Source organism: Neofelis nebulosa, chromosome 6 (assembly GCF_028018385.1).
Source record: "Neofelis nebulosa isolate mNeoNeb1 chromosome 6, mNeoNeb1.pri, whole genome shotgun sequence".
In the NCBI taxonomy this organism is placed as follows: Eukaryota; Metazoa; Chordata; class Mammalia; order Carnivora; family Felidae; genus Neofelis; species Neofelis nebulosa.
This window is the reverse complement of record NC_080787.1, coordinates 133,843,975-133,867,502: the sequence shown is the minus strand read 5'-3', so window position 1 is coordinate 133,867,502 and position 23,528 is coordinate 133,843,975. Positions and strand designations below refer to the sequence as shown.

General features: G+C 38.9%; 1 protein-coding gene across 6 annotated transcripts in view; it reads right to left on the bottom strand.

Moving 5' to 3' along the window:
* Nucleotides 1–23,528, bottom strand: part of UTRN (utrophin) — a 514,842-nt gene that overhangs the window by 409,761 nt on the left and 81,553 nt on the right. For all 6 annotated transcript variants that reach the window (XM_058736181.1, XM_058736184.1, XM_058736182.1 and 3 more), the window contains exon 2: nucleotides 3,061–3,122. In XM_058736181.1, coding sequence (XP_058592164.1) covers nucleotides 3,061–3,122 — 62 coding nt within the window. The remainder of the gene's footprint in view (nucleotides 1–3,060; nucleotides 3,123–23,528) is intronic.

Genomic DNA, 23,528 nt, shown 5'->3' with positions numbered 1-23,528 from the left:
AGTCTTTGGAAATCTCCCAGCCTAGAAATTTGCTATTCCCTTTCCTGATCACCAGTGTGGAAGCAATCTGATTTATGGATTTAAGACAGCCAGAGGAAAGAAAAAATGTGGATGAAGTTCAATGCCACTGCCATGAACCCTCTGTCTTCTTATATCCAAATATTCACCATTCCTTTGGTAAGTGTGTTCTAGAATCATCAAATTTTCCTTCTACTTTGATTTTTTACTAGAAGTAATCTGAAAGGAAATGTTCCCAGGGTCAGCTCTCCTTTTGATACTTTTTCTCCAAACAAAATAAGCGTTTAGCTTCTCTGTCAGTTTACATAACTGAAACTGTTGAAATGTTAAAAATGTTAAAAATGATAATAATTACCTGGTCTCTTCACCATCCTGGCAATAATTACAACCTTCCTGGGGCAAATAATTTACATGGGGCTTAAAACCCTCACTTAATATTACAGAACAATATATACATTATAAATGTACAAATTTAAAGATCAAGTTCATTAAGTAAACAATTCTGGTAGTACTCGACTTTGTGTCATTTCAGGTCTTTTTAAAGATGTTAATGACCAGTGATAAACACTGAGCTATTTCTTGAGAAAATTCAGACACATGAGCCAAATGCTCAAAAGACACTGAGAACTGTCCAATGGAGAAAAAGTCAAGGGACAGTAACTGCAGTGAGGAAAGTTTTAAAGTTTAGAGAAGGAGTACTTTGGCCACACGGGGTACGAGGTACAGCTTTGGTGCCAGCCTTGCATCACTGATGGCTCTGGGCCTGGAGATTAAGCAGATCTACTGGGAGATGCTCCCATTCAACAGTCTGTCCCACACTGCCAAGGTGCTATCTTGCCTGAGCCAAATTCATGGCGATACCCATCAAGTTAAACATGTTCAATTCTTCTTTCTCAATTGTCACCTCAATTCTCCTACCCTCCATCTTTCCATGCCCTATTGCACTGTTTCTCTCCATTCTTGTAACTAGGGGCAAAAGTAATTTGCCCCGTTTCAAATGTCCCCCAAACACAGGTCTATCAAGACTACGATGCTTTCAGGGGCGCCTGGGTGACGCCGTCGGTTAAGCGTCCGACTTCAGCCAGGTCACGATCTCGCGGTCCGTGAGTTCAAGCCCCGCGTCGGGCTCTGGGCTGATGGCTCAGAGCCTGGAGCCTGTTTCCGATTCTGTGTCTCCCTCTCTCTGCCCCTCCCCCGTTCATGCTCTGTCTCTCTCTGTCCCAAAAATAAAAAAAATAAAAAAAAATAAAAAAAAAAACGTTGAAAAAAAAAAGACTACGATGCTTTCAAACGATCTTTAAAATCAGCTCTACGGAAAAAAAAATAATAAATAAAAAATAAAATCAGCTCTACGGTAATTCTTTCCCAATGACTACATTAAGCTGCTAAAAAGTAGGTCTGCTTAACTTGCTCCACCTAGAAATGACCATATCATCCTCAATAACAATCAGGGTAGATGATCTTATGTACCTGGCCACTCATAAAACCAGTGGAATGAAGTATCTCATATCCAGACTCTCTCAGTTGCTGTAACCATGTTACTCAGAACATGGTCACATGTAGATGGATACTTCAAAAGTTTTGAATAATGCCAAATCCAAAGCACCCAGGATGTTACTTACTTACCTATGTCTCTAAACAGAACACGTTAAAATTTCCCCCAAAATACCCGTGTCTGCTCTGGAATAATCCTACACATAAAACCACCAATTATGCAAGCACTTCTATATTCTTGATCCTTCTGTCAAAGTCAGTTTTCACAACCCTTACGTTCTCAGAGGCAAAATAAAAACATCCCTCAACACAAACTTGCAAAACCAAAGAAAACACTTGCAATCAAATAATCACCCATAATTATTGAGATGTGGAACAATTTTCAAACCCTGCTGCTACTAAAAGTAATCTAAAACATTCTCACCTCGCCTCAAAGAAATACCAGTGTTTATGGTCCTGACCTCTGCAACCTTCTCAAAAAGAAAAGTTTGAAAATAATAACTCTTAATTAAAGTAGCTTTTGGGGTGCCTGGGTGGCTCAGTCAGTTGAGCATCTGACTCTTTATTTCAGCTCAGGTCATGATCTCAGGATTGTGGAATTGAGCCCCGAGCTGGGCTCTGCAATGAGCATGGAGCCTATTTGGGAGTCTTTCTCCTTCTTCCCCTACCCCACAGGTATGCATTCTCTCTCTCCTCTCTCTCTCTCTCTCTCCCTCCCTCTTAAAAATAATAATAATAAAGTAGTTTTCTGACTATTTAAAAGACCATGATTATGTTTCTCCAAGAAACCTTTGTTACCCATCTTTCTATCATGCTGTCCTGAAAATTTTCCTCCCACTTCAAACTTAGAGGACCAAATTCCAATGTCAATAACCAATGGATAATTACAAGTTTGAAAACAGCACTGCCAATTTCTCTTTCACTTTGCTTTGCCCCTAAAAGGAATATCGCTCAAAACACAGATTATGTTCCAAGTGGTTAGAAATGCTGAGAAAGAGTGGATCCCTGGGGAAAGAAGTGAAGAAGTTCACCAAAAAAAAAAAAAAAAAAAAAAAGCGGGGGCGGGGGGGACCACAATGCAGATAAACACTATTAGCCACATCCACAGGTATTAAAAATCCCTAAGCATTTCTGCACAGGGTAGAAAAGCTGCCCGAATAATAATTTGATTTTTACCAGGCAAAGTGAAATCATCTTCTATCTAGCAAAATGAACACAAAATTTGCCCAATGATATAATCATTTCCTAAATGTACCCAGGATTCACAGTATCAAAAGCAGCAAACTATTGGCATATATCTGGAGAGTGCCAGGTAAAAATAAAGAGCTGTTTATTACCATGAAGGTGTTTACACCATTAAATCTTAAACATATTGGAGAAGAGAATAAAGAAAGTATAAATAAAGAAAGTATAAATGTATCTGCATACTCAGAAGACTTCTAGAGTTAGGTCACATTTCATGGCAAAATTCACTGCACTTCCAACCAAACTCCATCAATCAGAAAGAGGCATTTGAATCACCATAAAGTGTTTGAAAGTCTCTGTTACCTTTGAAAATCGAGCATTAATCCATTTGGTGAAAGTTTTCTTCTGCACGTCATTGTGTTCATCTGTGGGAGGGAAAAGGAGAGAAGGGAAAAGAATGAAAGTTTGTACCTTTAGAGTACCAAATACAATCATCCCCATCAGGGAGAGTTTAAAATAGCAGTCCTATTAGCAGTTCATGAGGCACAATGATCCACAGCTAAGAAAGATGATGGCTGACGGAGTTGGCTAATGCCTGCAGCAGAGGAAGGTTCAGGCATCTTCCCCAGGGAGCTGGCCCTCCCGTCCATCCCTAAGCCTGGGGATATCACCGCCAACCATTACATCCACATGTGTGGGACAGAACCAGCACTTCACTTTCACCCTGTTATACATAAGACTTTCTGTTGCATTTTCTCTAAGTATAATTTCAGCAAGATAAAGACATTAGCATGTCCCAAACACAAATCGAAGTTATCCACTAAAAACAAAGACACTCATGATCTTCCTCCTCTTCATACAAGGTCCTACACCCTCCAGAACAAAAACTAGTATAAGGTTACTTATTCCACAAGCTGTTTTCCTGTAGTAAGACTGACATGACAAGGTTTTAATGATCTTGATCTATAAATACAATCTCCGTGTTTTACAAGTAGAGAAATCAGAGCCGTGTTTTAGAAAATGATCAACTTTGGTTTTGATTACAAATTCATCTTCCAAGCCAGAAGAAATAAAAATTGACCTTAAAAGCTACAGTATCTTGAACTTCTTGAAGATAAGCAGCGTGATTTACCAAGTACAAGGAAACCATTTGATACATGGGCTACAGAACACAACAGGCCTCCGTATCCCAGTCCACTTTGTGTGTGACCTTGGGTAAGTCATTACAATGCCTCCTCACCTCAGAGTTCTCACTTGTAAAATAGAGATAATAAATACCACCCAGCTTGCAAGGGCATTGTAAAGATTGGTGAATATGACTGGAGAATATTTAGCAAAGAGCTGGCATTGAGCTCTTTGTTATCGTTATTGCTGTAATTATTACTACAGAATACATGTAAATATGGCAGATAAATATCCATTTTACCCTTTCGGTTACTCCTAATCATATACTCTTCAATTGCCCACCCCCCCCCCCGCCCCGTTCTCTATTACAACCAGCAAGTCACTGTTGGCTTAAAGCCTACAGCACAGCACATTAACAATCTCTAACTGGTTCTGAAAGCTGCCTCAGGAGTATCTGAACAGCGTAGAAAGCTGCGGTTCTGCCTGTCTATATAAATACACTGCCTGTCCCGGTTCCATCCATACTGCCAGGCTGCCTCCCACATCATAACAGCAAAATAATAACACAGAGGCCCAAGTATGCTCTGCCCTCTGTGCATCAATTTAAAAGGCTGCCTTCAACACAGACCTCCCTCCCCACTCATCCCTAACAGCGTCATTAGAAGTTCAGCCACTACTTCACCAAGTCTGTGATATCTCTGGTCCTTACCCTCTTCTGGAAGGAGAGTTTGCAATTAAAAGGTCATTCCTGAAATAAATACCATAGCAGCAGCTCCAGGAACGACTGCACTTTTACACATCCATAAAGGTAATTGGAGACTGACTCTGAGACACAAAGGGAGCAACTGGATGAAAAACAAAACTGTTGTCTCGGAACCTTCTTGATGTTAATTGCACTGCGAGGTGGCCTTCCTTCCAGAAAGGACAATGCAGTCAGCATCAGACCTGATTTCAGGCTTTCTACCATCGATCAATGCCACATATAAGCCATTTATTAACCAAGAGGACTTGCTTACACACTCCGAATGCCCCCACCTTGCAATCACGCCCAAGAGGGACAGAACTGAGCTTATACGCAGAATATAAGGTAGCCACATACATCAACCTGCAGTGAGCACTAGACTAGCCCCGCCAAGAGGAATATAATGTTAAGTATCAGTGTTCAGAGCACTGAGAAAATCTAACTATTTATCCCATTAACCTTTGGATTTATTTTTGTAAATTTTAACATACAAATGATTACACCAGGCTCTTAACAAAAATATATATAAAAGCCACAAATATTAAATTCTCCTAATTTCATTACATTTTACAACTTCAAATATTTTTGCCATAAAAATGGGGAAAATTCTAAGGGATTAATATTAATAAATACCGTTTTCCCTTATCCTCTTTCCTGAGCACTTAACCTTCTTATTTTCAAAACCATATTAAAATATTTAATACTTCGTAGGTTCCTCTACAGATATACACTGGACAAAGAAATGAGTGTCCACACCTTACCAAATGATAAGTAAGATTTTTCAACTTTATCACATAAAAAATGAAATCAAATTCTAAAAATAGACTCCTGCCATATGGAGATGTTTATAAAAATAAGTTGATGTTTCTATAATATATTTGATCTTTTGGTCAAATCAAAGTTTGAATATGAGTCTAAGTAACCAATATGAAATAAAGTATGAGGTTGTAAAGAAAAATTACCCAGCATCCAAACATTTCAAAAATACTCACAAATTTATATAAACACTCATCTGTATTCATTTTCCTGATACAGTTAAAAAAGGGAAGGAAGAAGTTCATATATTAATAAGGCTTTTAGTTCACATTTCCCCTTTTTCAATCACACACACACACACACACACACACACACACCCTTATTTTCTACTAGAGAGGAATTCAGTAAAAGAACTAGAATTAGCCTGTAGCTTTTAAATTATGAGATTAAAATGTAACAAATTTGGAACACTTACTAGAGAACTGCCCTCTGCACCACAACAATTAAGGTGACAATCCCAGCCCAGGTCCTGCTCTGGGAGTTGAAAATATGCTAGCAAAGTGGTAGCAAGACAACTGAAGATCTCAGCCATGCATTTCTGATCGATCATTTTGGCCCTCCTAGAAATGTATACAAAACTTCCAAAGTCTCGAAGTTGTTCAGCTGTCCATTATCAAGCCAATCTGTCATTAAATTTCTCCAAAATAAAAACGTGCAAATGGACAACACAATCTTACATAGAACGGGATTCTTTTATATAAATAAGTTAGTATAATTTACACTCTAAATACATTCATTCCAGTTTCCAAACAAGCATTTTCTTTAGATTTGTATTCAAGAAAACCTTTAGTTTCTGAAAGTCTTTTGGAGCTTAGCAAATCTTATCCATTAATGACCTTTCTTCCCTTACAGGGACAAACACGGGACTGAATTAGGAGAAGAAAAATGTGTTAAATCCCTTAAGGCTGATTTTCCAAATTCTTCCTCTAAAATATTTTGCTCTTCTTAAAATGCTTTTGACATGCTCACACAGATCCAAGGGCCTTTGCTGCTGCCTAGCCTGGAATTTTATTTCTGTGATGGGTAAGAGAAGTGAAGCAAGAAACATCAACAAAACTGCCTGATAAATCTTCCAGGAAACTGGCTTGCAATATTTTTTTTCACTTCACCAGCTCAAATGCGTATCAAAACTTCTTTCAGCAGAATGTAGGAACAAATCTCAATTTAAATCCTAAACTGGAAAGGTGGCGGAAAAATTAGGACTTGTTTCCCTTATGGAAACACACAAGTCCTAGGAACATGTATACCACCATTAAAATTCGACTACTATTAGAGAGAAAGCATTATCCCCCGGTACATCTTTCAAAGCAACTGAAGAGTGTCCAATTGGCTGGCAATAACGTGAGTTCCATAAAATGCAGCTATTGAGACAAGAAGTCCCTAGACTTTAAGCCAAAAGAGAAATGTCTTCCTGGATGATTTAAAACTTGGATTGGCTTTATTAAAGCCTCTCATGAAATGCAACTCGCCCTAGAAAGCCAGTTTCTCATTAGCAGAAGAGATTATTTCGAAACCAATGAAAGCATTTCAGACCACACTCCCACTCCTACTTTTTCTGGGTAGTGCATTTATTTAATCAAGCCCAAAGAAATCCACTACCAAGGCTCAGCGAGCTCTGTCGTTGTCTCACACCCACTTTATCGGCCTCTGGACACGATCGATTCACTTATTGAAACAATATGCATGACAACGGCACATGGAAATATGTAAATATTATGAATAATCTGACAAAGATTACAACTGTGTAAACACACAGAGACAAGAGGAGACAGACTGCTCTCAATCAGACTGTGTCGACTCCAAATTTGTTTCAAAATCTGATGCCCTCAGAGGGCCTGAAAAAAACCCTTAACATGTGCTTTTCAAAATTGTCAGAATTACCTAAGTATATTGAGAAGTTTAGATAATTAACATTTCACATGTTATCTTTGTAAATTTATCACATTTACACTTTGAAGTTATTAAAGCTTTTTAAAAACTGCATTTGAAACAGACTTTCGCTTCTCTCTATAAAAAGCAAAAAATAAGTCGATGGCCTCTTTAGGAGATGTGGGGATGGGTGAAGTGAGAATAACGGGAAAACAACCCCACGTTTCACATAAGAAGCCTGTGATCCAGGGACAAAAGTTCAATGAATTGCCCAGCACCACCCACTTTGTAAGTGACAGTCACAAATGGAACCAGGTCCCAGAAACTCCTGAGTCTGTGTTCAGTCAATGAACTTCAAGTATGCAGAAGTCAGAGTTTCATGGGGGGAAAAAAGACATTTAAAATATATCTTGGAGGACTGATGAAGTCTGGTTCATGCAAAGATGAAGGGCATTCTTGGGGCACCTGGGTGGCTCAGTTGGTTGAGCGTCCAACTTTGGCTCAGGTCGTGATCTCGCAGTCTGTGAGTTCAAGCCCCATGTCGTGCTCTGTGCTGACAGCTCAGAGCTTGGAGCCTGCTTCAGATTCTGTGTCTCCCTCTCTCTGCCCCTCCTCCACTCTGCTCATGCCTCTGTCTCTCCCTCTCTCTCAAAAGTAAATAAACATTGAAGAAGAAGAACAAGAAGAAGAAGAAGAACAAGAAGGGCATTCTAGACAGAATAAGAAAAGGCTCAGATTAAATACCTAGCAAAAAAGAGCATATTTAATTAAACATAATTGCATATCTATGAGAAAACACAGAGGGTTTTCACATACAACGTTAAAGGAGTAATTCTAAAATAATCCAAACATTAGAAAGTTTTCAGTCCTGAAAACTGTTTATACCCATAAAAAGATGAGTACAGAGTTAGAAATACATGCTCAAAAATGTTTTTTTAAGAAAATATAGATTCTTGGGGCACCTGACTGGCTCAGTTGGTTAAGCATCTGACTCTTGATTTCAGCTCAGGTCATGATCTCACAGTTCATGAGATCAAGCCCCACTTTGGGCTCCACACTGACAGCACAGAGACTGTTTGGGATTCTCTCTCCTTTCTCTCTGACCCTCTCCCCTCCCCTCTAGATAAATAAACTTAAGGAAAAAAAGGAAATACAGATTCTTTGAAAAGCAACCTCTTTAAGCAAACACATGCTCTGCTAGCATGACCCATTCACTCTGCTCCCAAATTCATGGCAATTCTGGAAGCCTTTGATTCCCGAAAGTCCACAGCCCCACCCGCACTGTATTTAGGATTTCTGTCATTTTTAGCATTGGAGGAAAGTGTTTGTTTCAGCAGAGAAACCAACCTAACCCACCCAAACTACCTGTCTTACTATCACAGAATCAGAGCATTTAAGAGCAGGAAAGTACATAAGAAGAGCACTTGATCAAACCCCATCCTGAAACTAGACATGTTGGAAGCTTAGCCATGTCAGCACACACTTAGGTGGTACCAGAGATCAACTCAGAATTCATGCCCCTTTATCTTGCACTCCTGTTTGCAAAACTTTTTTAACATCTCTATTCAGATATAATTCACATACTGTGCAATTCATCCATGTAAAGTCTATAATTCAAAGGTTTTTGGTGTGTTGCATTAGTAAATTTTTTAAATTGTGGTGAGATACATACAAAATAAAGTTTGCCACTTTAACCATATTAAAGCATGCAATCCAGTGACATTAATTACATTTACAGTGTTGTGTGACCATCACCACTACGTCCAAAACTTTTTCATCTGCCCAAATAGAAACTTTATAACCATTAAGCAATAATTCTCCCATTCACAGGGGCACCTGGCCCCTGTAGAGCATGTGATTCTTGCTCTGAGTTAGTAGAGCATGTGATTCTTGATCTTGGGGTCGTGGGTTCAAGCCCCATGTTTGGCATGGAGCCTACTTTATAATAAATAAAATAAAATAAAATAAAATAAAATAAAATAAAATAAAATATAAAATAAATTTATTAATAAATAAATAAAGTGCAATAACTCTCCCATTCACAGGGGCACCTGTCTGGCTGAGTTAGTAGAACATGTGACTCTTGATGTTGGGGTCATGGGTTCAAGCCCCACATTGCATGTGGAGCCTACTTTATAATAAATAAAATAAAATAAAATAAAATAAAATAAAATAAAATAAAATTTATTAATAAATAAATAAATAAAGTTCAATAATCTTCCCATTCCCCCTCCTCCCTGGTAACCCCTAATCTTCTTTCTCTCTGAATGCATTTGCCTCTTGCAGATATTTCATATAAGCACAATCATACGGTATCTGTCCTTTTGTGTCTGGCTTATTTTACGTAGCATAATGTTTTCAAGGATCATCCATGTTGTAGCATGTGTCAGAATCTCATCTCTTTTTATGGCTGAATAATATCCCCTTGTATGTATATGCCACACATATGCCATACATTTATGCCACATCCATTCATCTGTTGATAGACAATTGGGTTGTTTCTACCTTTTGGCTATCATGAGTAAAGCCACGATGAAAAGTGGCGTGCAAGTATCTGTCCAAGTCCCTGCTTTCCGTTCCCTTGGGTCCATGCCTAGGATTGGAATTGCTGGGTCATGTGGTGATTCTATTTGGTGACTCTACGTTTAGATTTTTGAGAAACTGTCTTCTACGGGAACCGTTTTCCATAGCAGCTGCACCATTTTACACTCCTATCAGCAATGCACAGAGATTTCATTTTCTCTACATCCTCACTAACATTTATTTTCCTTTTTCTTAATTATAGCCATCCTAGTAGGTGTGAAGTGGTATGTCATGGTTTGGTTTGCATTTCTCTAATGACTAATGAGGCTGATCAGAAGACTGCATTTTGAAAATGCAAAAACTACCAAGCAAAAACCCACAAACTCGGAGATATCCTGAAGATTTTCTGAAGTAGCCCGAGTTCAACAGCATGCTACTCCAAAGTCACTGGAGTACAGAGATAGCACTTTTGCATTTCATCCCCAAACTACTGCAAAACGATTAATCTATTCTCCAAAGATTGTATTTTCAAAATTAGATATAACCAATAATTCCTGAGCATCTTCTAATTTTAGATTATTTACCTCTTACCTACTTTCTACTTGATGAATTCAAGTTTGTTAAATACAGGAGGAAATGTCTTCCTACTTTCACTTTCTAGAGCTGCTAAAGTCAACCCAAAGACTGTAAGATTTACAGGCATCCAGAATGGTTTGAAACTCTCTCTCTGGAAATACCTTTTGGCAAAACTCTTCATATCTTAGATATATGTGTTGCAAATGCAACAAAATAAGCACTCAATTTATGGGGGCAGAAATTGTAAGCTTCAGATGCAAACACTTCACTTTGGACTTTCATCCCAGCAGTGAAGGAGTTTTATTAAAATCACTTGAAATGTCATAGTACAAGGAGAGGTTATTTAGGAAGAGCTGAGTGAGTCATAATGATGATGAGTCACTGTCATGAAAAGTCAATAGAAAACTAATTCTTTTAGTAATTTTAGTGATTAAAAAGCTAGATTTTTTAAAACAAAGTATCCGTGAAATTCAATCCCTCACTTTATTCCAGTTAAAGATCTATTATGTTCTACAGGCTACAGAAATCTTCATAAACATGTATCTCAAGATATAGGAAAATCCATGCAAATGAGTGTTCATGAGAATGGGGCAAAAAATTCTTGAATGGAAAAAACATTCCAGTGATCTGACTTCAAACTTGGTCATGACAAGTTCTACTCTCTAAAATAGGAGCAAAACCATGTCCTTTCAAGACTGCTAAATATTCGCATAGTGATTTTCTGACTTTAATTACTCATTTTCCCCACAGTATGAGGAATCTAAGAGAGTCTGGTAGATTCATTTTTAGATTCCTAATAAATCCATATAATAAAACAAAAATACCCAATAAATAGTATTTCTCAAACAAAAAATCGTGGGGAAAAATCCAAAAAAAAAAGGAAGAAAGAAAAAGAAAAAAATGCTTGCAGCACCCAAATATGACCTCACACTCCTTTGTAGGAATGCTATTATTTTCTATAGAACTGAGGCAGAAAAACTTTAACTGGAGACCATGTGTCTTCTATAATTAGAACTTTGGGTCATTACAGTCAGACAAAAATATATACTGAAGAGCACTGAGCAATAAATAATCAGTGAATGAGCATTGTAGGCATTCTGAAGCCAACAACCCCAATGAATTAAAAGCTGTGGCAGTACTGTCTGGCTTCCCTCTTTGGAACTCCTTCCATTTAGTACTGTGTGTTTCAGGGAAGACCAGATGACAATTCATGGAAGCTTGAGAGTTGCCTTTTAATTCGGTCATGCCAGAAGAGTCCCCAGGTACCCCCAAAGAGCAATGTGACCCCAAGGAATTCCAGAACCAGAGAAAAACTCTCTTCAGCTCATCAAGATTAGACTTGCAGAAGTCTAGACAACCTTAGAGTCCAGAATGAACATTCCCAAAATGCCCAGAACTACCAGCCTTCTTGACTAGAGTCCTTCATTTGGAGAATCCTGGGGGCTGAGACTCTTCCCCTCTTCCTCTCCTCTTAATTTTCATTAACCACCTCCTTCCACCCATCTTGTTTTCTTAAACATCCAAACTTCCCTCCCTCTTGCCTCCCTGCATATTCTTTTCCAACGCCCCTCCCTGGACCTGTCTTGGTTGAGATCACCATTTTGGAATTCTCAGCCACAAAGCCCACCTGGTTGCAAGGGTGTGGTCATCCTCAAGCAATCGCAACATGATTTGAGTCTCTCTTTTTACCACTTCTCTTCTGGCGTGCCTTTCCGCACCTTTTCTTTCTCTACTTAAAACTTCCTGTATGATGTCTACAATATACTTTAAAAGATTTCAACATAGCAAGTATGATCCTGTGCCTGTGTTAAAGTCAGAGTGTTCAAACATTTTTATTCATGAACCCCTAAAAGAATTCCCATGTACATTTTTTAGGTTGACAATTAATATGTACGGTAAATCTAAATAGTTAAAAAGATATAATATCCAGCACATTGTTAAGGAGCCACAAATTTAGCTCGTGCAATTATTAGAAAATGTCTCTACTACCTAATTGGTAAAACTAGACCTCATTGTCAAACTAATCAGACTGACTTTCTGACAAAGGAAGTTTGACTTTAGTTTTCTATTTAAACACCATGTTCACATGTGTCTCCAGGGCAAACGGGCAACAGCTCACATCAAAATTCTCATTCTGGGATGATGGATGGATGGATGGATGGATGGATGGATGGATGGATAGATGGCAGGCAGGCACAAAACCTTGCTTCTGGAAGCAGTAAGGCACTGACCATTTTAATAATTCTTAAAGGAGTGCCCTTTACTTTGCATTCTAATACTGTACTCTCGTTTGGCATAATAACGCAGTAATGAAGCCCAGTAAGATTTGGGGAGGATGAGTGGTATGTCTTTCTTCTGTAAAGTTGAGGAGGGAAGTCCAGAAAGGAAAGATGGTAAAGGAGAGGCTTAACCACAGGAAAAGCTGGCCACGGGTGAGCATGCATATTCCAGCATATAAACCTCTGGGGGGCTTCGTGCTATCCCAGCCTAGGATAACAACTCCAGACAAGGTAAGCTGTAATTTAATTAGAAAGGCTAAACCCTGGAGGTGGCCACTACAAAGCTATGTTATCTTCATCACCATTGACACCAGAGACTTTGCTAATTAATTTAATGAACGTGAGAAATGTGCTTTTACTGTGCTCGATAATTGGCGTAATTAGTAGGTTAGAAACACTCTCTCCAACCGGTGAGTTTTGTGTTATTCAATAAATGTGGACTGGCCAAAATATTTTACAGACCTGTCCCACTACTGATTAAAAATTAAAATGTAGGGGTCACCTGGGTGGCTCAGTCAGTTAAGTGTCCAACTCTTGATTTCAGCTCAAGTCATGATCTCCCAGTTCGTGGGTTCGAGCCCCACATCAGCTCCACACTGGCAGTGTAGAGCCTGCTTGGGATTCTCTCTCTCTCTCCTCGTCCCTCTCTGCACCTCCCCCACTCATGCAGACTCTCTCTCTCTCTCTCTCTCTCTCTCTCTCTCTCTCTCTCTTTCTCTCTCCCTCTCCCCCTCCATGTCTCAAAGTAAATAAAAACTTTTTAAAAATAAATAAAAATCTAGTATGTCTAGGAAGCTCAATCCCTCAGGGCCCTGTGTTCAGTCACTGGCTGCGATGATCCTACTTGCCTAATGCTGACTCTAAGTCTAACTAAATCCTCTCTCTAAATCAGCACTGCTCTATAGCACAATGCAAGCTATAGGGGTGGGTAGCTCAGTCCGTTGAGCACCCGACTTCAACTCAGGTCATGAATTCACTAATCATGAGTTTGAGCCCCGCATCGGGCTGTGTGCTGACAGCTCGGAGCCTGGAGCCTGCTTCAGAGTCTGTGTCTCCAGTACCTTTTACTCCCCCACTTGCATTCTGTCTCTCTCTCTCTCTCAAAAATAAATAAAGACTAAAAAAAAAAATTTTTTAAAGGCCAATGCAAGCTATACAATACAAAAATTTTTCATTTTTAATTTTCTAGTAGCCTTAAAAAAAGGAGGGAAAATTAATTTAGTAATATGTGTTCTTTACCCTATATACAAGCAAAATACTATCATTTTGACATATACTCAATATTTTTTTTAAATGTTTATTTATTTTTGAGACAGAGAGAGACAGAGCATGAATGGGGGAGGGTCAGAGAGAGAGGGAGACACAGAATCCGAAGCAGGCTCCAGGCTCTGAGCCTGACACGGGGCTCGAACTCACGGACCATGAGATCATGACCTGAGCCAAAGTTGGTCGCTTAACCAACTAAGCCACCCAGGCACCCCTATACTCAATATTTTTTAAACTACTGATACTTTGCACTCTCTTTTTCTTACTACATTTTGTGAAATCTGGTGTGTATTTTACATTTATAGCACATCTACACTCGGACTGGTCACAGTTCAAGTGCACAGCAGCCATCACACCGCACGGCACAGCCCTGGAATACTGCTGCATTCAATTCAACCAAAACCTTCACGTCCTTCCAAAGGACAGAGAACTAGAGTTTACCAAGCTTATGACACTGGCTGTATGAACTGTTTTTGAGCCTGCTGGCTAATAATGATTGTTTAATGAATGCCAATGTGCATGGCAGGGTTGAGAAGCTTGCCTTCATTACAACCCTCACAGCAGGACAATCGATATCCCTCATAACCTACTTTTAAGTCCTGGGAGTTAACGCTACTGAGCAAAAGTAAAGCAAAGATTACCAACTGTGCACAAATTAGCTTAAGCTGCTGATTTGTCATCACTTAAAATCTTCCTACTACCTTTCCTTTTAATGAAAATTAGTTATTCATCTATTTTGTGGAAAACAAAGAAACAGTGACATTTACAACCACCAGATAGTATTTGAGGAAGCATCTACTATGCCGGTCCCCAAAGAGATTCAGGGGTACTTTCACGGAGCTATCGTGGAAGGGTGGTGGTGGGGAGAGGATAAGACAAGTACATAAGTTAACAGGTAAACAGTTATAACTAATACGTTAGGGACAGATACATTCATAAATGCAGAGGAAAAATATTTCTTTTTGATGGGGGTGAGTGTGCAAGGAATAAGCTGCATTTGAATGGATATCTTTGAAGCATGTAAACACTGTTGGGACATCCGTGAAATAGAGAACACACAAAGTCCTCAAGGCATAAAGAACAGGACATACACACAAAAAAACTCTGAGAAGCGTCTCTGGCAGACCAATGTTTGATCAGAGCTGCAATGCCATTCATTGAATTTCTCAAATGGGCTGCAGCTAGATTATGGAGGATTTTTAATACCAAGCTAAGAGTTTAAACAATGTGGGCCACTGACTTTTTCTGAGCAAAAGAGTAATAACATGATCAGAAGTGCGCTATAGTGAGTTTAATATGAAAAATGGATTCATAGCGAGGGAGGCTAGAAGAAAGGAAGCCAAAGTGAGGCTTACTACAATCGCCCATGTTGGACATCTGAAAGCCAGAAGCAGCAAAGCAGCGATGAAATTAGAAGGGAAGGGATGGATGAAAGAGGTATTGAATCATACAGGTAAGGTTACCATGACCCGACTACTGAATTACTGGAAGGGCAATGAAGGAGAAGAGAAGCCAAAATAAGTCCCAAGCTTTGAGGCAACATGAAGGATGGAAGTGCCTCTCCATTAAAAAAAAGAAGAAACAGAAAAATAGAAGCATAGGAAGAGAAACTGCTTAGGGAAGAAAGGACGTTCTCTGCACCTAACGAATCAGGGGTTAGCAGGATATTCAGGTGAAGACGTTAAGCAAGCCTGTGACAATGCAAGACCAGAGCAGTGAGGAGAAGTACCCTGTAGGTGACTATCCCAGGAGCTCCAGTTTTCAGAAGAAAATGCACACTTAACTGTGTTAAAGCACCAAAGGAGCTAGGGAAAGGATGCCTGAAGAAATGTAGTGAATTTGACCACCAGGAACCAGCTGGCATCCAATATAGTAAGGAAGCAGGGAAGCTGGCTTTGGGCTGGCAGACACATATCTTATTACAAGTTTCCTGAAGCAACACCTGTACCAACATATTTTAATATTATGTGACTGTTGACCCACAAACTCTGGAAATTTATCTTAAGGACTCCCACACATTTAGACATATTTCAAAGGGTATTTTTCAGGGGCTTCTGGCTGGCTCAGTCGGAGAAACATGCGACTCTTGATCTTGGGGTCTTAAGTTCGAGCCTATGTTGGGTGTAGAGATTACTGAAATAAATTTTTTTTAATAAAAGGAGGGAAGACTGGGGGGGCTCAGTTGGTTAAGCATCCGACTTCAGCTCAGGTCATGATTTCACAGTTCGTGAGTTGGAGCCCCACGTTGGGCTGTGTGCTGACAGCAAGAAGCCTGGAGCCTGCTTCAGATTCTGTATCTCCCTCTCTCTCTGCCCCTCCTCTGCTCGCGCTCTGTCTCTCTATCTCAAAAATAAATAAACGTTAAAATAAATTTTTTTAAATAAAAATAAAATGATGTTCTTCAAAGTACTCGGCATAATTGAAAAAAAAAGCCTCTAAACAATCTAAATATCCATCCATAAGGATTATTCAAAAGTACATTTTCAGGTATAAATACAACCATTAGAAATGATATTAAGGGGGCCCCTGGCTGGTTTCATTTGGTGGAGCATGTGACTCTTGATCTTGAGACTGTGAATTTGAGCCCCATGTTGGGTGTAGAGATTAAAAATAAAATCTTAAAAAATTATATTAAGAAAGGAGATGTAAAGACATGGAAGGATTTTCACAATATATTAAGGAATAAAAAAGTAGATCATTAAAGAGTATACAGTGTTTAGTTTATATATTGTATGCATACATGACTAGAAAGACAAGAGGTAAAATATTAGCACAGTTTATTTCTAAGATACTGAGAGATTCTTACAGGCTATTTTTATGAGCTATATTTTCAAATTTCTATAATAAATAATACTTTTGTGCCATTTTTTTCTTTAAAACATGCCTTCTGCAAAGGTGTGCTGTTCTCCACTTTAATGTAAACAAGTAGGAAGGGAACAGAACATGGCAACTATAAAAATAAACTGGGCTGAGAGGTCTGTCTGTCTGTCTGTCTGCCTATCTGCCTGCCTTGGAGGGGGGTGGGGAGAAAAAGGAGACATGACCCATCTGTAATTATATGTAGACAGGAAGGATCTGGGAGGCAGGGAGGGGGGAAAGAGATTTTAGGTGCCAACACTCAACACACAAGAAGAGCTCCCTTGGAGACCAAACCCCAAGCTCCTACACTAGGTGCAATTAAGGTCACACGTTTCTAAAAATGAAACTCTCCAGGTCAATTTGCTTTTCCATTTGCCTTTCCAGTGAGTTTCCCACTGCAGTCTGAAGAGATGATTAAGTACATGTAAAAGAACTGTGCCTATAGAACTACACCTCTTCCCATCTAGTCTATCCAGTCTGGAAACACTGTTGAAAAGGGAGTTGCATCATTTAAAATACACCTTTTGCAATAAATCCAAGTATTTCAAGGTAAAATTACCGGGGTGCTGATCAGTTATTAATATGGGAAGACAAAACTAGAAGATTAATGTAAACCAAAATGTCACTGACAGATCACACCAAGCCACCTAGACTTTCTCAAGGGTGTGTGTGTGTGTATATGTGTATATATATGTGTGTATATACATATATATATATGTATGTATATATGTATATATATATATATACACACACACATATATATGTGTATATATATATACATACACACCCTTACATATATATATATATATATACACATGTATATGTGTATATATACGCATATATATGCGTATATATACAATATGTGTATTGTATATATACAATATGTATACACACACACACACACACACACACACATATATATATATATATATATATATATATATATCTGGAGAAAAAAATGGAGAGTTAACTGTCCTTTGTTCATAGACTTTAATGAAATACAATCCACTATGAATATAATTTTTAAAATAGAAAATAGGGTATTCTTTTTTGATTCTTTTTCTCCATTTTGGAGTCTTTAATATTGAGCCATGAGAAGTTAAAAACAAATGTAACATAATACACAAAAAAGAGGAAAAGTCATTTTAGTAATTACATTTTCAAAAGTGCAAGTGCATTAAAATGCAATCCTTTATCCAAGAAAAATATTTATAATAAGCAGGAAGAACATGCCAGAAAGGAACACTATGTTTCCCCTTAAAAACTCAGGGGCAAAATCATTTCTTCTCACGGACATCACAGTTAAGAAATCAACCCATAAAGCATGGCACCCTTTGCTTAAAAGCGTACAAACTGAAAGTTGACGAGTAAAATAATTTAAAGACTTAGCCTCATATTGGAAAATGCACACTCTCTCATTTTCAATTTATATAACTAATAACTATGTAAAAAATTCACATGAACCATTAATACTTGTTTTATTGAAAAGCTTACTCAGGTAGAGTTGGACAAGAGAGATAAAATCCACAATATGAATCAAAAAAATGCAAGAAACCTGATATTCAAGCCACCTCCCCAACATACTAATGTTATCCTTTATGATTACTTATCCTCTAAATTGCTGTTGAAAATTAAAATCCTGCCTCAAATCAGCACTATCTTTATTCAACACTCTACTGTGGGTCTAATGTTTACTTGCCTTTTTTTGGAAATCTGTAATTTCAGACTATACCAGCTCTGAGTATAGCAAAGTTGGGGATCACCTTCTGTGTAAAACAGTGCTTCCTTTTCTTTGTCTACAATGTGTCTCTCTTAAGCATCAAAAAGTCTAGATTAATTTAATTTAGTTGGAGATTAATGTCATTAATTCAGTTGAAGATTAGAAGAACAAGTTCATGTTTCTAGTGAAATAAATGGCTTTATAACCAGTAATTCTATCTCCTGTCCATTTTCATCATTTTCGACTCAAGAGCCCTAATCATTTCAGTCAGTTTTATGAAAACACCAAATGCATTCACTCTAAGTTTCCTTCACTGGACTCCTCTCACTGTTAAATCATTTCTTAATTAGGAGACCAGAATCTCAGAGAGTAATGCATGTGCAAGTCAACACAGCTTTGCAAGGGAAAGATAATGTTCTCTGTCTTCTTCTATGTTTCCTTCCTAATGACACTCTTAAGACCAGTACAACAACCCAATGGCCAGTGTCTGCTGAGAACACTACAATGACTCCCTCCTTTCCATGATCCTAGAACTACAGAAAATCTAATTCATGGTGAAAAATTTTTCTTGAAGTTAGCAAGAGAATGAATCAAACAAAAAGATTTGGATAATCTTTCTTCAAAGCTTAAGCACTTCCCTCAAGATAAGCACAAGCTAGCAAACCTGAGTATAACTAAAAGCATACGCAATAATATATTCAAAAGAATTCAAAGCAGGATCTTGAAGAAATATCTGCACACCCATACTCATAGAAGCATTATTCACAATAGCTAAAAACTGTAAGCAACCCAAGTGTCCACTGATGGATGAGTGGATAAACAAAATGTGATGTACACCCATGTGCATGCACACACACGCGCGCGCGCACACACACACACACAGAAATATTATTCAGCCTTTAAAAAGGAAAAAAAAAAAAGTAGATGCAACTTAAGAACATTTTGCCAAGTGAAATAAGCCAGTCACAAAAAGTGAAATACTGTTATGATTCCATTTACCTACAGTAGCCAAATTTATAGAGACAAAATAAAATGGTGGTTGCCAGAGGCTAACCACCTCTGAAGAGGGGAATTGGGAGTTGTTTAATCGGTACAGAGTTTCCATTCTGCAAGAAGAAAAGAATTATGGATATAGATGGTGGTAAATACACTCAATATCACTGAACTGTTCACTTAAAAATGGTTACAATGCGGGGCACCTGGGTGGCTCGGTTGGTTGAGCTTCTGACTTCGGCTTGGGTCATGATCTCACGGTTTGTGAGTTCGAGCCCCGCGTCGGGCTCTGTGCTGACCACTCAGAGCCTGGAGCCTGTTTCAGATTCTGTGTCTCCCTCTCTCTCTGACCCTCCCCCGTTCATGCTCTGTCTCTCTCTGTCTCAAAGATAAATAAACGTTAAAAAAACTTAAAAAAAATGGTTACAATTGTACATTTTATGTTATGCATATTTCACCACCAAAAAAAAATAAAAAATAAAAAACCTGGGGGATAAAAAAGCTTGTGCAATAAACATTTTTCATTTCCATTTCAACTTGATTTTCCAAAGAAGAGATGTTGAGTATGCCTCAACTCATACATTCTCCAAGAAGACAATGGAGGGATTTCAACTGATTCTAATTTCATCTTTCAAAACTTATATTTTCAACATATCTTTCTTTAAGATATAAATGCAGATATTCTGAATTCGAGAATCAAAACTGCTTTCACAATGGCCATGCCTCTAGACCTCTTAGTCACGAGGGAAACACCTGCTCAAATTCCTTGTGGTAGATACTGCTGGCTATCTACTCAATCACCCCTCTCCTCTCTTGGCTTACAAATCTAATCTCATTTTTTTTTTCTTGAAACAACATGGTCAATTATAACAATCACTTCCCCTTGCAACTAATGATAACCATATGGCCCAGTTTGGGCCAATTGTGAGCAAAGAGTGTTGGGTGGAACTTCCAGGTGAGCTACGAACCCCCTGACAAAACTTAACACATTCAGCTGGCATAAACATTTTACCCTTGGCTTCCACCTCTCTCCAGGAAGGCTGGAGCAGCCAATTTCCCTGAACAGGTAACCAGCCCTGCATTGCCTGTCTACAGACCGAAGGTTCCTGAAGAAAAAGGAATTATTTCTTACAACAAAGAATAGTAGGTTTTCTCTTCCTTGCAGTTTTACTCAATCCTAACTCAATCCGGCACCACTGAGATAAGTCTGAGGGAAGAAATTCAGGAATATTTCCGGTGTAGAAGATGGGAGTTATATATTCTACCTCTGTAAAAGGGTCATTGGCAAGACTGCAATGTAACAGCCCCGTGTCCATGGTAACACTAAAAGCCAGATGATTAGACTAGGGAGACAGTATACTGAGGATGCTGCCAGAGCCTTACCCCACAAATAATATCTTTTCATAGTAAAGCATTTATTAAATGCTTGCTGTACGGCAGACACAGGCCAGATATCCGGTGTGCAATACAAATCCCAACAACCCTACAAGGTAGAGCTCGCACTCCCAACCACTCGACTGAACTGCTTTTTGGTAGCTTTATCCCTTAAACAACACGTTCAATCTCTCTGATTTTCCTCTTGTGTAAAAGGCGCAGAAAAACGCAACGCTCAAAGGACTGTGGTAAGAATAAATGATAATATGATCAAAGTATGTAGCAAGGGGCTCAGAGCAATGCTCAGTAAAAAGTGACTGTCATCGTCATCCAAAAAAGAAGAAGAAGAAGAAGAAGAAGAAGAAGAAGAAGAAGAAGAAGAAGAGGAGGAAGAGGAGACGAAGAAGAAGAAACTGCAGACATTCTCAGACGTAGCTAAACATCAGACTCCCCTAGAAAATTTCACCAGAACACAGATTCCTTGACCCCAACCAGGCTTACTGAGCCAAGGGGTGCTCAGTCACACAGAGATGGGGGCGGGGGGGGGGGGGGGAGTCTGGTCTTTCCAGTTAACAGGGAATGTTAACTACCATATTTTCAAGAGACTACAAACTTCACCACATTGTTATACCAAATCACTAGAAAGCCTGTATACCTAAGCCACATATAGAAATCCACACTCTGCCTGCGCAGCTGCCTTCACAGAACCTACATTAAAAGTATGCCCTCTGCTTTCACTAAAATTTAAGAACACGTCTGTAGTTTATGTGAAATTTCTCTCGAGGACAATGTATATCACATCCTCTCACTCTGGAGACCAGGAATGAGGCAGGCTGTCCCGAGCATTCAGAGTCCTTTCTGTCCTAGACAATGGAGCTATTTCATTCACTCAATCACCTTGCCTTGGCTTCCAAGTTCAGAGCAGAGTTTGGTGCCACAACTTTCCTCAATCAAGTTTTAAGTATCGTTAGTATAAGGACTAGTTTAATTAGTTTGCTTTGCCTTGGGAGGATATTTGAAAACATTTTACTACAAAAGCAATCCACATTTATTAAGGAACATTTAGATAAGCAAAAGGAAGAAAATGTAAACCCATTTCCCTCCACCCAGAGGCAATCACTGTTAACATGTTTGTGTCCACCCTCATAGACATTTGTGTCTGTTTTATTTTTTATGAAATGGAATAAAAAAAAACAGTATTTTATTGCTTTTACTTAAAAGACATTATGAGCATGTTTCCATTATAGTACATACTCCTTTATAATGTCACTTTTAAACTCCATAGGTATTTTATTGACTGGACATTCAATAATATATTTCCCACTATCACCCTGTTGTACATTCTTAATGTCATTTCTTTTTTTTAAGTTTATAAAACGTAAAACATATTTCTGTAACAAACATAGAGTTAAAATTGTGTACATATGCATGACTCATTTATTTACTCACCCATCCATTTATTCACTTAAAGAACAAATTCTTAAAAGTAAAGTCAAATAGGGGTGTCTGGGTGGCTCAGTTGGTAAAATATCCAACTCAAATTCAGCTCAGGTCATGATCTCACCATTGGTGAGTTCGAGCCCAGCATTGGGCTCCACACTGAGAGCACAGAGCCTGCTTGGGATTCTCTCTTTCCCTCCCCTACACTCATACACATTCATGTTCGTTCTCTCCCTCTCTCTCTTTCTCTCTCTCTCTCTCCCTCCCTCCCTCCCTCAAAAATAAATAAACTTTAGGGGCACCTGGGTGGCTCAGTTGGTTGAGCATCTGACATCAGCTCAGGTCATGATCTCACAGTTTGTGAGTTTGAGCCCAACATTGGGCTCGCTGCTGTCAGCACAGAGCCCACTTCAGCTCTTCTGTTCCCCTCTCTCTTGGTGTCGCTCCCCAGCTCCTGCACACATTCTCACTCTCAAAAATAAATAAAATGTAAAAAATTAACACAAAAAAATAAACTTAAAAAAAAAGCGAAGTCAGGTAGACATCTCAGTAGCATTCCACCCAGTAGACTGCTCCCTGCCTCTCAAAAGTCTCTTCCCTTGTCTTTGCAGATTTAATTTCCTTCTTCTCCTATACTCATCCACACCAGGTCCAGATTTCCTAAGAGATCAGTCCTGGGCCACATCTCAATTTAATCACTCTTGGCAAGTAGTTCCTAATCTACTCTCACAGTTTCAAATGCCATCCACGTACAAAAGCCCCCGTATTGTATCTCTAACCCAAACCTCTCTACTAAATTACAAAACCATGTGTACTGGTTTCAAAATACGTTCATAAATTACTTGTTAGTCTTCCATTCGAGAGGTAGAGCTTAATTCCCATCCCCTTTAATGGGAGCTAGATTTGGTAACTTACTTTCTACAAATAGAATATGGCAGAGGTGACAATGTAGGGTTTCTAAGACTATACAAAAGGCATTGCAGGTTCCTCCTTGCACTCTCTCATATCACTTGCTCTAGAAGAAGCCAGCTGCCATGTCATAAAGACACTCAAGCATCCCCACGGAGAGGTCCAATGATGAGGCACTATGGCCTCCCACCAACAACCAGCAAGGAACCGAGGCCTTCTGCCAAAAGCCATGTTCATAAACCATCTTGGAACCAGATATTCTAGCCTCAGTCAAGCCTTCTGTTTAGCCTTGGCCAACACCTTGATTACAGCCTCATGAGAGACCCTGGACCAGAATCAC